At 44.8% G+C, this 14,686-nt stretch overlaps 1 protein-coding gene across 1 annotated transcript in view; it reads left to right on the top strand.

Annotated features, from left to right (window-relative positions):
- The window catches only part of LOC126338860 (protein-tyrosine sulfotransferase-like), a 101,922-nt gene that overhangs the window by 51,965 nt on the left and 35,271 nt on the right, over window positions 1-14,686 (top strand). Inside the window, exons 3-4 of the mRNA XM_050001588.1 lie at window positions 6,040-6,148; window positions 13,879-14,073. Coding sequence (XP_049857545.1) covers window positions 6,040-6,148; window positions 13,879-14,073 — 304 coding nt within the window. The remainder of the gene's footprint in view (window positions 1-6,039; window positions 6,149-13,878; window positions 14,074-14,686) is intronic.

Here is a 14,686-nt window from a genome sequence, read left to right on the forward strand (position 1 = left end):
GAACAGTAACTTCGGCAGCTTCGTCTGTGTGAGTGCTACGACGATTGCACTGCCGTGGGTTGAAACTTCCCGTTTTCTGAAGCGTCGCAACAAGAACAGAAAACATCGGTCGGGAAGATGGGTTCGTGGTAGGATATCGCTTTCTGTACAATTCCGCTGCCTGTGTAGCATTTCGCCTACCTTCAGTAACAAGAATAAAATAAACGTTATGTCGATGCAGTTTTAGGGAGGGACAGCCTTTACTGTATGCCCAATCTAAACAACAGTATTTAAAAGGACTAAACTAACGTACTAAATGCACCCATACATAAGGAAACAGTATTGCAGTTACTGTTCTGCTAACTTACATTCCCGGTAGATAAGTAGCATTTCTAACTTCTCTTCGTTGGTGTACATCCTACTCAGACAACTCTTCAAGTGACAATGCTTGATGGCATGACGGGTGTGAAATCTACTTGTGTTTACATTTGTCCTCTATCAACGTCATCAGGTGGATGTGTTCCATTAACCCGAGTACCTGCACTAAGCGCTGAGGGCGTCAACATCAATGTTGTGTTATGTAATTAATAACGTTGTGTTTCAGTGATTGGTATATTGTGATAGTTTTTCTTCAGGAGAGGAAATGAATTACCACATAAAAAACACAGGGTGCCAATTAGAAAAGTCATACCGCTGTTCATATATTTGTAAAAAGCAAAGCTACAACGAAGGCACTCATGCTGATTGATGTCCCCTGGCGTCTGAAGAACATTTGCTTGAAAGATTTTGTAATTTGCATCTGGACAAACATTTATTTTGGGTGGTCAAGATAAATGGGACACCCTGTATATAGTGTCAGATTCAGGTTTACCTGTTTTTATTGTCGTGTTAATACTTCAGTGTAAATTGTACAAATGTTATGTGCCTCTGTAGTTAGCGTAGTTGGGAAAGTCTGCCAGCTCTTTTCGAGTCTACTCACTTTTGTATTATCTTCCAAGGAACACGTCAAGTTCCCTCAGGAAGGACACTAAAAGTTGTAACAATAGTGCTACATTCGTGGCAGGGTGTAATAAGGAATTATAATGAAAGAAGCATTGATTGATCGGTACTTGCACAAATGTATAATAAGGTCATTACCCTTTGTCGTTAATGGTAGTCGACAGCATTTCGAATGGCATCTAAAGTGTGTCCCAGAAATGTTGTGACAAACTTCAAGGGTTTGTAGAGGGTGTCTTGAAGAACAAGTTGAGGATAGGAACTCGTGTCCAGGAACATGATCCAACGAGGCTACAGAGCGTCGAATTTATACTGGCCAGCGCCTACCACTAGACAACCGCATCGGCAGCAAAAGTGGCTTTGTACGCTGACGGACCATAGCCGGAACGTCTCGCAGTGTTATTCAGTGGTCGCGAGTGACTGCCACGATTGCCAGGGGAGAAGATGGAGGTAGCTGCTGCGTAGAAAGACCTTGCCACCCACAAATGTGATGCTCCGTTGCCTTGGAAAATGATGGTTTCAGACACAGGTTTCCATCTGCAGTTTATTTTTCTCCTGGAACCATCTAAAATCTTAAATGCTCTTGGGTCTTCTGGGAACTGTAATGGCACAGCAGTATGTCATGGACATCCCGCACCTTCATGTGTTATCCCATGCAACAGTATCGTGATGCCATTTTTCAACAGGATAATGCCCATCTACATATGCCACATCACTCTGTGAGCTGTGTTACGACTTCTGCACCACTTGTTAGCAGCAGACACAGTGGCTGCGCCAAAGACTGAGACGGCGTGGAGCTTAACAGTTATTTATTGAGATTTCTTCACAATTTCTCCCTCGTCGTCGCTGCCCAGCCCTGCGGATGCCTCCGCCTGACTGCTGCTTTGTAGATTCTCCGACAATGCGCGCAACGCACGCTGGTGATCGCACTCGGGAGCCTCAGGCCACCAGTACTCCACTGAAGTCAGGATGCCCTGTGGTTGAGATGAACTCGTCGCCGCTCGGCGCCCCAGTACGGCACGCCCACGGAGCCGCGTCGCTGTGAGGCCAGCTGCCGACGCCTGCTGCGCCGGCGGCTGGGAAGCCATCAGTTGCGATGTCTGCGAGGTCCCATCATGGACGGACCACGCGCAGTGGGGCCGGGTTGCCGTGAAGTCCGGGCGTCAGTCCCCGGCGGCACCTGTGACCAAGACCGCGCTGCACACGGTCCTGCTGGAAGTTCTTGCTGCAGTTAGTCAGCCATGGTGCCGACCGAACTCGGGCCGACCTCCAGAGCTGAAGTTGACATCTGGCGACGAACAGATGACTCCTTCGAGCTGGAACAGACTTCCAGAATCGTCACCTATGAAGACTGAACATTCGGACACAGACCCTGTCCATCCTCAGATCCGAACTGCTTCCTAATGGCATCTCTCTGTTGTTGCCTGTGCTCCACTATTTATATCTCGCAGGAGGACGTTTTTTACCCTCGGTAGTAGCTTTTTGTTATTACTCCCACAGTATATTGCAGCATGACTTAGCGTGCTGGCCTCACTTCCCTTTCCTCAGCACTCTCCAGGCTTCGCTTGGCGCTCGCTCTGTGTGCGTCCTTGCGTCAGCCTGTTGGTCCACTGCTGCTATCAGCAAGACTATCTGTGCCTGCCTCAGTCGCCGGCATGCCTCTGTTTTTCTATTCTCCACTGCGTGAAGCAGTGCTTACTACATGTGGCCTCAACAGCTGTCGGTGTGCTGTTGAGGCAATCCCACGGCCAACAAGGTCCCCAGATCTGTTACCGACACAACATGTGTAGGAGCAGCCGCGCCAGTGCCAGTATCTGAGATATCAAGAAGAAGTTTAAAAGCTGTAGGTCAGCTTGCCTCAGGAGATACCATCCCTAACAACATCTCACAGCCGGTAACGGAAAAGTATGTTTCCGACATTTGCTGATAGTGGCCACACAGGCCAATGATGCGCGGCTGCTGAGCCACGCCTTCAGCAGTTCCAACTACGAGCGCCCTGTGTCGCCACGATATAGGATGGCCAGCGGTGGCTACTCGGCCGAGTCTCCCTTGCAGTCTACAACAGTCTTCAGTGTTAGCTTTCGATAGTTCGCTTATGTGTTAGTAGAAGGAACCTCACACTGCATGACGCTTAGTTTGCTCGTTGTAATGGGAACCTCACATTGCATGACGCTTAGTTTGCTCGTTGTAATGGATGGACTTAATTGCTGTCTTTTCTTTCGACCTGTTTTTTGCAATGCTCGGAGAAAATTACAAGTAAATCTTCTGTTTACTGTAATTACATGTTCGCTAGTCATTTCTGTTTCTGTCCAGCTTCCGTACAACGACAGCAGCTGCACCATTCTGTACCTCACCTCTTCTTATCGTTCACTGCATACATCAATGCCAGAACGATTTTGTTGAAACGGAACTTGTTGTCCCGTTCCATATTTTTCCAATACATTCCGGTACAGGAGAATTACAGCCAGAGTGTTTTCACTCTGCAGAAGCGATTTCCGTATATGACAAACAGAAGAGAATGTTTATTTATTTATGTATTCATTTTATTTCATGTGTGCCCCGCTTCCTTGTATCCTTTCCCTTATGCCACTATGCCACCTTGGACTGTATGAATGATATAGTATGTGATGTAGCAGAAAGCTCTGGTCAGAGGTCGCACCATTGCATGTGTAGAGTCGTTCTGTGTTAGAAGAGTACCAACCCCCTAAACGTGAACAAGTTTGGCAAAGATGGTGGTCAGGTCAGGTCAGAGAGAGCGCGAAGGCCAGAGGATTGGCTCTGTTAGGTTGGCGAACCATCCCCTCCACCAATTTTTGAACGGAGATCGGTTAGGCGGGGTTTCCGGTCCAGTACTTGTTCCTGGGTCGCGGCACTTGACAGACATAGAGACGCACCTCTCGTTTTAGTAATGTTAACAAAGATTTTAGATGGTCTAAAACCTGCTCGGTAATAAAGTACAGATGTTAAAATCAAGTTCGAGATTACCAATAAACCCCATGATTGAATTTATTTTCGTTATTTATTCTAATTTCAGTAGAACTTTGCGTTTGTAACTTGGTCAGGCCACATTCACCATGGGCCTTAAGCTCACGGTCATATTTTTGCTCTGTGCGTAACGGAAATTCACTCATTCAATGTATTTTAATCTACTCTTTCATTTACAGTAATATTTTGGGGGATTTCTATTCATTTTTCATATGTTTTCTTTGTGCACTTGCTTTCGCGCCACGTGGTCGGTTGGAGCAAGCGCCACATTGATGATTTGTAGTTTCGGTCTGAAAATGCATTGTACACGATGAATAATCATATGATAGTGGGCGAGTGTAAAATAGGGAAGGAATAATCTTGTGTGTCCGTAATTTTCTGGGTTTCTGTTGGCTATCGAAACTTGGCCAAGTGTGTTGAATAGCACCTAAAAGATGTTTCTTGTGCTCCCCCAGAACTATTTGATTTGTTGACGATGTCGTGCGACACGTAAAATACATGGTTTAAACTCGTGCCACTACAAAAAGTAAGCCTATTGATTTGATAAAGACTTGCAAAATATACTTCCACCCTGACCTACTTTTGCTTGCAGTGTCTTTGCTGAACTTGTTCTGATTCTTCTATAGCAACTGAATGTAATAAGCATGGGTATAGGAATAATTGTGTGTCTGTATCTAATTACATTGGGGCCCGGTCTGCGCTCCCCTGTCAAATTCCATAATTACGTGGCGAAACTGAACCATGTTAATAACTAAAGAGACCTGTAATGATGTATATTACAAGAGAAACAACACTTGTTGTTGAAATACCATCGGTACTGAATAAATATCAGTTAATCTCTACCCTCGGCTGATTATTAGCTCCATCCATCATAAACAATAGGTGAAAGTCTGTACCACAATCGAATTCTGGGTCATGAAAGCAAATACAAGCTATAAACTGCCTATTAAGCCGTGTACTGTGTAAGGGGTCCGTAGGCCCTTACTATAACTTTGCACTTGGCACAGGTCGATAGGGCGAACAATCGACTGTGACGTGTTGCGAGAGCGAGTGTCGAGATGCGCCAGTGTGGTTGGTGGGAATGGTGTGTGTGGAGGTCATTATTGGAATACAGGGTTTTTAACCGAGAAGGGTGTCACCATCGCCCCAAATAATAAATGAATACCGGGAAAGTGATGAAGTATCTTTATAAAAGTGATCAGTGACGTTACTAGTGCCGATACTTAGTTTCGCGTCTACCGCGCCGGCCTAATCTTGGATTGCAGTGTTGGATGCAGTGATGGATTAGCGTGTGACGATAATGGCAAATAAAGAAAGCCTATACTGAGATTATTCATAATTATATTTGTATGACGAAGGCAGTGGCTGTCTCCTTTTTGTGTTTTGAGAAGAATATAAGTTCGTAATTTGTAAAACTGTGTTAGTGTTCCTTATTACCAGATATTCAGTATTATAGTATTGAGCAGGACGAACTTGGAAGTAACAACTTCCGTAGCAATCCATTCCGATTACCAGCCCCATTAGGCTCACGGTCATGTTAATAATAAATATTGGGCTTCTATTCGATCAGATCAGGTCGGGATAAAAACGGAGATGTTACAACAGGTGCCTTGTGTAGTGGTCCAAAAAATTATTGCGTTATCCGTTGCGTTCAAATTTTACCGGTTGGTTAAAGCCTTCCCCTAGAAATTATTAATACCCGGCAATAACTCGCAGGGGCCAGTAATTTCGTGGACCACACGAATTTAAGAAATCATTTACTACGGGCGGTAGCTTGTAGGAGCGGTAGGACATGACAAAGCGACGGTAATCTTCCTACTTAGGTAGAGTCTTACCACCACCAGTACTGGAAGGTTACGTTGCATTGTAACCAATGAAGTTACATCACACACCATCTGAGTTCATTTCATTTCCTCCTCCCCTTCTGATGCTTCAGTTTTTTTCTGTCACGCGGTGTTTTTAAAACTTTAACATAAATAGTGCTTGGAGAGATGATTCCATGATGTTTACAGTGACGTGTGTGGCCTGTGTACTGAATGCCTACTCAGCAGGTGCTTGTGTGGTGTTGCCTGTTCGCAGGTGCGGCCAGGAGACTCGCGTCATCCCCCGCATCCTGCAGATGCGCTCCCACTGGCTCAAGTCGCAGAAGGAGAGCGTCAGGCTCGAGGAGGCTGGACTCTCTAAAGAGGTAAACACGCCGCGGCAGCTGCTGCAAGCCTGGCAGGTGGTCACAAGGCGAGAGCCAAGCCATCTACCAAGTTATTCTGCAGGCTATTCCCCGACACTGGATTATTTGCAGCGAGGCCAGTACACTGCGGTAGGCCCTCATAGTTTGCACGGTGCAGATGAGGGAGCAGGTTATCTCGACAAGTAGGAAATGAAGCTGAAACAAGTGTTACAAAAATTGGAGTTGCTATTAGGTCTCAGCGATATTCTTGTGCGGATAATTTTCAACAAGCAATTCCTTTACCACTTTCGTACGGACTCCTGGTAGTATCTCTCACAGGTAGTAAAAACATGTTCAGTCCTGGGTTCAATCCCCGCCACTGGTTAAAGTGTGAATGAAAATTGTCAGACAAAGCGGGAAAAGACTTCCAGCATAAGAAGTCACCTTCGCCTGCCAATGGCCTTGTCAAAGATGGGGTAGGAGCGCAGAGGAATTAAGGGGACTCTCCTGCCCTTGGTGTGGGAAACTTCATCTAAACCGCGGAGGAATGGTCAACGGCATGAGGAGGCAGAAGGTAGTGGAAACCACAGCATTAAAATACATAATCCGTATCCACAGGACATGTGGCATGTAACTGAAAAAGTCTGATAGTGATCTCTCCATTGGCAAGGATACCGGATCTCCGGGAGGGGACTGCAAAGAGAGAAGTGGTCTTGATAGAAAGATGGCGTAACCAACGAAAGGATAACATCCTACGAGTCGGACTGTGGAATGTCAGAATGTAGAACGTGTTAGGGAATCAAGAAAATCTGGAAAGAGAAGTGGAAAAGCTCGGTGTAAATATAGCGAGAGTAGGTAATGTGAAATGGAGAGAAGACAAGCATTTCTGGTCAGATGCGTATAGTGTAATATCAACAGCAGCAGAAAATGGTAAAACGAGAGTAAGACAGGTTATTAATAGGAATGTTGAGCAAAGAGTGAGTCACTGTAAACAGTTCAGTGATGGGGTAGTTCTCAAACAGAATCGATAGCAAACCAACGCCGACAAAAATAATTCAGGAATACATGCGAACGTCGCAAGCGGAAGATGAAGTGATAAAGTATCTGAGAATATTGGGATAATTCAATATAGATGAAAATGTAGGCCCTAATAATCATGGGGTAGTATAATTCCGTTGTGGGGGAAGGAGTAGAGAATAGGGTTACGGGAGAATATGAGCTTGGTGGTATGAGTGAGAGAGAAAACAGAGTAATTGAGATCCGCAATAAACTTCAGCTAATAATAGTGATTACTCTATTCAATAATCACAAGAGGGGGAGGTTTACTTTAAAAACGCGCATGGGCAGACGGAAATTCCGAAATCAGATATTGAGATAGAGTAAGGCGCACCCAGAAGGAGATATAGACCAAGATCGCAATTTAGTAATGATAAACAATAGAGTGAAGTGTAAGAGAACCGTCCGAAGAAAAGCAATCACAGATGCTAGACAGACGGCGTAGTTACAAGGTAGAAGGTCGGTAACTGCGAAGAAACAGAAGAAATTCTTCAGTTTATAGATAAAAATAGGAAATACAAAAATGTTCAGGGAAAATACAGCAACATAAATCGTTTAGGAATGAGTTTCACTTTAAGAGAGGCAAAGGCACCAGAAAGGCTGTCCTAACGTTGCACTTGATAACGGAAGAAAGGTTGAAGAAAAATCAAAACACTTTCATAGGTTTTTGTTGATGTGGTTGAATCCATTAGCCGTCATTTAACTGTGTATTACTATATTTATTTTCGGTACGATTTAGATTTTGACTTTTATGCCATGATTGAATAGAATGCTAAAAGTTCTTAGACTTTTAACAAGTTATATCTGTTAAGGCAGTCCAAAGCAAGGAATCAAGGCCAGTCAAAAGGCCTACTACACCGGGTAATGGTGCAAATTGTTCGAAAGACGGGTAATATACTAAAAGTACAAGAACCAAGAGGGGCCAGTAATGCTGAGAGACCCTACTGTTCAGTGTGTACATTGTAGATGAAATGAAATGAGACGTCGTGTGGCGAGGGCCTCCCGTCGGGTAGATAGGTCGCTCGGTGCAAGTAATTTTAGCACCACTTCGGCGACTTGCATGTGGATTAAAATGATATCAAGGCAACACAACACCCAGTCCCTAAGCGAAGAAAATGCCGACCCAGTCTATAATCGAACCCGGGCCCTGCGCATAGTATTCTGCCGCGCTGACCACTCAGCTATGGAGGCGGACTATATTGCAGATGCAATGATGAAAGAAAGAAATAGTTAAGAGAGGATTAAAATTCAGGGTGGAAGAGTATCAATGACAACATTCGCTGATGACGTTGCTATCCTCAATGAAAGTGAAGAAGAATTAAATGATCTGTTGAAGGGAATGAATACAGAGTATGGATTGAGAGTAAATCGAAGGAACATGAAAGTAATGATAAGTAGCGGAAACGAGACTAGCGAGAAACGTAACACCAGAATCGTTAATCACAAAGTTGATGACGTTAAGTAACTCTGCTGCCTTGAAAGCAAAATAGCCGACGAAGCACGAATGGGAGAAATGTCGGAAATAAGAACGAACATTTGGAGCACAGCACTATACGGCAGTGAATTGCAGACTGTGAGATATACGGACCCCAAGAGAACGAAAGCATTTGAGATGCAGTGACGCAGAATAATGTCGAATATTAGGTTACCTGATAAGATAAGAAATAAATGACAAAATGGTATGGCATGTGTGAAGATATCAGGGAATAGCTTCCATGTAACTAGAGGGAACTGTAGAGGATAAAACCGTAGAGGAAAACAGATTGGAATAGATACGACAAATAACTGACGAAGTAGGTTGAAAGCTCTTCTGTGAGATGAAGATGTTGGCACGGGAGAGGAATTCAAGGGGGGTCACATCAAAAAATCAGAAGACTGATAACTAAAAAAAAATATTGGAACGAGTACAATCTCTGTCAATGGCTTCTATCTGTTATAGAAGGTTGCTGAACACCCATTGTTCACAGTCTGACTATGAGACAGATTCACAAGCGATCGCATATTATATTACCAGAATGAGCCCGTCTGTGGAGATGCAAATCCTCGACCAATCTTGAAGGTGCGGCATTAGAACTTCTTCAGCATCATGGATAGCAATGACCAGTGAAGCGTCATGGATATCAATTACGAGTGACGTACACACGGAACCATACACTTCAGGAAACATATAAACAAGTGCTGAGTGTCGCTGAGTTTTGTGTGTTGAATTAGCATCGCTACTGAAGAATGTTACCCTTGCAAGTAGACAGCGATGATGTTTTATGCACGACGAGACACCACCCAATTTTCTACGAATGTTGAGACAGTAATCCCCCGCAACGTTTCATGGGCAACGTATTGGTCTTTGAAGTTCGGCTGCACGGTCTTCCTGTTCACTGGACCTGAATCCGTTGTCCTTGTGGCTATGGGGACATTCAAATGCGCTGGTATATGCCCATACCATCGACAGTGTGTGGACGTTACAGAAGTGACCGATGTACGTTACACATTCCGAATGGAGGCAGGTGCATTTGAAGGAATATGTGATTCACTGTTGTGAAGGGATGGGGGGAAGCGTGTTCATGCGTCCCACATTCAACATTGCCTAAAGTGTCTTCTACGTAGCACGATGGATGAGAATGAGGGGATAGACTGGCTGTTGTTTCATCAGGTATTCGTTTCGGGACATATTGCTGTAGGTATCTTTGTCCTAGTTTTGAGTAATACTACCTCCTGTAGGAATATGTGACACGTTTATTTTAAATACCCCGCAAAATAATAATGAGTAGATCAGTTTGAAATGGAGGAGCGTGTACACTGATCAGCCAAAACATTATGACCGTTGCCCACTGCAACGTAGGATGCCGCCTGGTGGGCATGTGACGCGGTAACAAAAGTATGTATGCGGAGCGGACATGGACAGAGAATCATCCTAGCGTTGCGAATAGAGAAATTCATTGAGATAAGCGACTTTGACAAAGGGCGGATTATTGTTACACAGAGCCTGTGAACGATTATCCCGAAAACAGAAAAGTTGGCCGAATGTTCATGTTCTATGGTCGTTAGCGTCTCCGGAAAGAGGTAGAACAGTGAAACTACCAGTTGGCGCTAAATCGTTGGACGTCCACGACTCTTCACAGAAAGTGGAGTTCGGAGACTTGTCTGTGATCTGTGGCACCTCTGCCGAAAGAGCACAATGCTGGAACACGCAAAAATGTTTCGAAACACACCATTCATCATACGTTGTTCAACACGGAGTTCCGCAGCAAACCACCCCTGCTTGTTCACATGTTGATCAAACGACATCGTTCACTGCAATTGCAATAGGCACAGGACTATCAGGTTACGACAGTCGATCGATGGAAACGTGTCGACTCTTCGAGTGAATCATAATTTGGCTACACTAGGTCGAACGCTGCCATCGAAGCGACATCTCGAAATGTGCAGTTCTCCACGGACGGAGGTTGGTCGGAGCAGTATTATACTATGGAAGACACTCTTATGCGCTTGCATGGGACTTGTGGTAGTAATCGAAGACATGCTGACATCTGCGAACGACCTGCATCCCTTCATGCTTGATGCCTTCCCCGACGGCGATGTCATCTTTCAACAGTATAGTTGACAACATCTCGCAGCCACAGCATATCTACAGTGGTCTGAGGAGCGTTGTCGCGAACTCACGTTGATGTCTCGGTGACCAGATTCGCCTGATGTAAATGCTACAGATCACGTCTGAGTCGCTGTCGGGTGAAATCGTCGAGTATGCAAATCAGTGGCCTGTTAATTAGGCGAAATAGACGACCTGCGCCTTGACATGCAATGCTAGATACCTCCACAAACATACTAACGAACTGTCGGATCCCTGATACGGGGAATCAATTAAGTATTTCGTTCAAAAGACGGACAAACATGATATTACGTAAATGGTCATAACGTTTTGGCTCTCCGGTGAAAACGGATTCACGGTGCTCTCTCCAAGTGTTGCCATTAGTGTAAATATTTAACAGTAAAAAGTTGGTAGGTTGGGCCTTTGCTCAGAAACACACAGTCGTCATGAGCGCTGATCGAGTCCATCCCTTGTCTTCTGGAGGGGTGGCCGCAACCGTTGACTGACACCTGCCATCCTGCGCACTTTCAGCCATGCTGATTATGTGCAGTGCCATTAAATTTATACAAGAAGAGACAAACGAGGAAGCAACAATGCCATTAAAAAGTGTGCTTGAGAGTGTTGCAGGAACCGCTAGTTATTCCAGTCGCACAATATAGACAATAAAGAAAGAGTTTTAACACTTCTGGAAATGAGTACAAGAAGGAGAAATATAATTAAATTTAGAAATGATAATTGAATGGTCAGCCTAGCTGCAAAGAGGCTTCGATATACTTCATTGGGGACATGTTGAAATTGTGTGTCCCCCCCCCCCCCCCCCCCCCGGTCTCGAACCCGGGATCTCCTGCTTAGACGGCAGACGTTCTATCCATTTGAGCCACCGAGGGCACAGAGGATAAAGCGTCTGGAGGGACTAATACCTTGCACGCTCCCCGCGAGACTCCCATCCCCAACATGTCCACATCACTACATTGGTAGTGCGCCTAATAGATGTTTGCTCATACTCATTACTTGTGGGATATTACTCTACCAAGTCCCGTACGAGTTCGGGCATAGCGTGTGCGCTCACACAAGAAGGTTATGGCCGGGAAGGCATATTTTAACTATATATGACGGTAGTATTTGTTCCCGAAAGAACAGATACCGTTGATGACTATGCAGCTTTACTAGAAATGAAATGATAATTGAATGGACACCCTATCTGCAAAGAGGCGTTGATATACTTCATTGGGGACATGTGAAAGTGTTGTTAATAAAAATTCTCTATTTTAAACTAGACTGAACTGCATGTGACTGCTTTAGTCTTTAATAAAATTTGCATCTGACTGCGTATTTAACTGAACTGAACTTTATCTGACTGCATGAAAATAATGTTGGAAGATTAATATTCAAAACACTGCATGAAAGTTTAGTGGTAAAAATAAATGAAAGTCACTAACCTCCATCTGACTGCGTCTGTGGACTTAGCTCGTGCACTCCTTCCCGTTCAGCCGATAATAAAACATATATTCAACTCAGCCGTAGTGCAATGGCATAAAATTGTCATTCTAGATAACTTTACTCATTTTGGCCCTGTTTGTTACTTAATAAAAATTCTGTCCTGATCTGAATAATTTGCCAACTGTGCAAAGGCATATAGATTATTTACTCTGATAAATGAAAGTATTAGCTTTACTCATGGAAACTTTGCTTTAATGTACATTTGGGTTCAATGCAAGCACAGGATGCGGAGAACGACATAAGGTGTGAGATGAAACTCTAATTTTATCTAAAAAATATTTATTGTTCAAACTTTTAAGGCACATGTGAGAAACTAAAAAAAACTTCTATAGCATGGATTTACGAGAAAGTTTCGGAAAACGCTTATTGCACCAATAATGGGATTTCTATCTAGCTTTTAGACATTATTTAACCAAAGAAAACCTATTTTATTAATCATTCTTTCTAGTTTCCCCAGGTATGTGCCGAGTTTCGCTCAATATATAGCTTATTATGTTCGTAGCGCCAATTCTTACTTTGATGCTGTCACGACCCGGCTGCCTCCTGCAGGCATCTAGCTCCGACTCGAAACACGTCTGCTGCCTCTGCGCATCTCCTCACCACTGCTCAAACTTTTACCGCCTGCACCTAGCTCTGTTAGCTGTCAAAGATCTTACTACTCGAAGATGTACCACTCGTCCAACCTTGCGGTTGGGAACGATCGACATTTTTCACTGGCTCTATCCTGATCGAATCTCAGCACATACCTTTCACATATTGAAAATCTGTGCCCCGACTGGTGTAAGCAGAAGATCCCGGGTTCGAGACCCGGTCGGGCCACACATTTTCAACATGTCCCCAATGAAGTATATCAACGAGTCTTTGCAGCTAGGGTGTCCATTCAATTATCATTTCATTTCTAGCAAAGCTGCATTGTCATCGACAGTAACTGTTCTTTCGGGAACAGATACTACCATCATGTATAATTAGATTTAGGTAATGCAGAGTAACACAATGTGAGGTAACTCATTCAGAATTTCTACATTACTCGTGTTTTTTGTTTTACATTTGTCATTACTATAGTAATCAACATCGTCCGCTACACTCGCCGGCCGGAGTGGCCGTGCGGTTCTAGGCGCTGCAGTCTGGAGCCGAGCGCCCGCTACGGTCGCACGTTCGAATCCTGCCTCGGGCATGGATATGTGTGATGTCCATGGGTTAGTTACGTTTAATTAGTTCTAAGTTCTAGGCGACTGATGACCTCAGAAGTTAAGCCGCATAGTGCTCAGAGCCATTTGAACCATTTGAATCGCTACACTCCACTTTTCCCCTTCTTTGTTTTGCCTTTTTTTCTGGCAGTGCGTCTGCGGATGTGTTTTTTTATGGCTGAGAGTTTTTTATGCCACCATGTCTTTTTCAGTAATGTAGAAAGTACTGACTTGGAACGTCTATATTCGCCGGATTATTAGTTGTAATGGTCTCACTAGGCTGTGGCGTACAGACTTGAGCTGTCGAACTGCACGTGGCCTTCCGCAGCACACTGATCCGTCCCCTTGCACGCCGCCCGCACAGCAACCGGTCAAGTTATTTTGTAGACGCTGCAGCCTGTGGCGCCCGGTCTGCCCGGCAGGTGCTGGACTCTGCGATCGCGGCCTTCTGCCTGGAGGTGATCGCGCGCCACGGTGAGCCGGCGCCGCGGCTCTGCAACAAGGACCCGCTGACGCTCAAGTCTGCCGCCTACCTGGCCGAGCTCTTCCCCAACGCCAAGTTCATCTTCATGCTGCGCGACGGACGCGCCACCGTGCACTCCATCATCTCCAGGAAGGTACGACCTCACCACGCGCTGCGACTCTGTGAGGCACTCATTCAGCAAACTCCATTTTGCTAGGGGTTCTCGATTTCCAACGGATTTCTTTTGGAACTCAGGTGATCCACATGAGTTCCAGAAGAAATCCGTGCTGTGTTTGACCAGCCTCCAGTCGCCCTAGTATTCTACTCCTCACAACGTTATCAATATGCGTTCTATAGCCATTTTCAACACACAGTCACCATTAGCACGTCTGAAAACGTCTGCACACTTACTCGCTTCACCGTACTCTGACATGCACCAACACACCTCTGCGTTTGTCGACTTCTGCCAGCGCCTCAGTGCGACGACCGCAGGTCAAAAGCACCGCATGGTCATACCCCAAGGTGATTTAAACCTGCAAATCGCCCACCAGAGCGTTGTTTCACCATGTATCAGCATTATCCTTAATTTATGAGCATGAGTGTACATGCAGTTTGTTTTTCCTCAGCACGATGGTATCTACCAACAGGACTGGCCTCCAAACTCCTCAGATTTAAATCCAATCGATAAGCCTTTCATGCTGTACAAGGTGGTTATTCGGAATTCTGAAAACTGGTAACATTAATGTGACTGGACAGGGCAGAAATTA

Source organism: Schistocerca gregaria, chromosome 1 (assembly GCF_023897955.1).
Source record: "Schistocerca gregaria isolate iqSchGreg1 chromosome 1, iqSchGreg1.2, whole genome shotgun sequence".
NCBI lineage: Eukaryota > Metazoa > Arthropoda > Insecta > Orthoptera > Acrididae > Schistocerca > Schistocerca gregaria.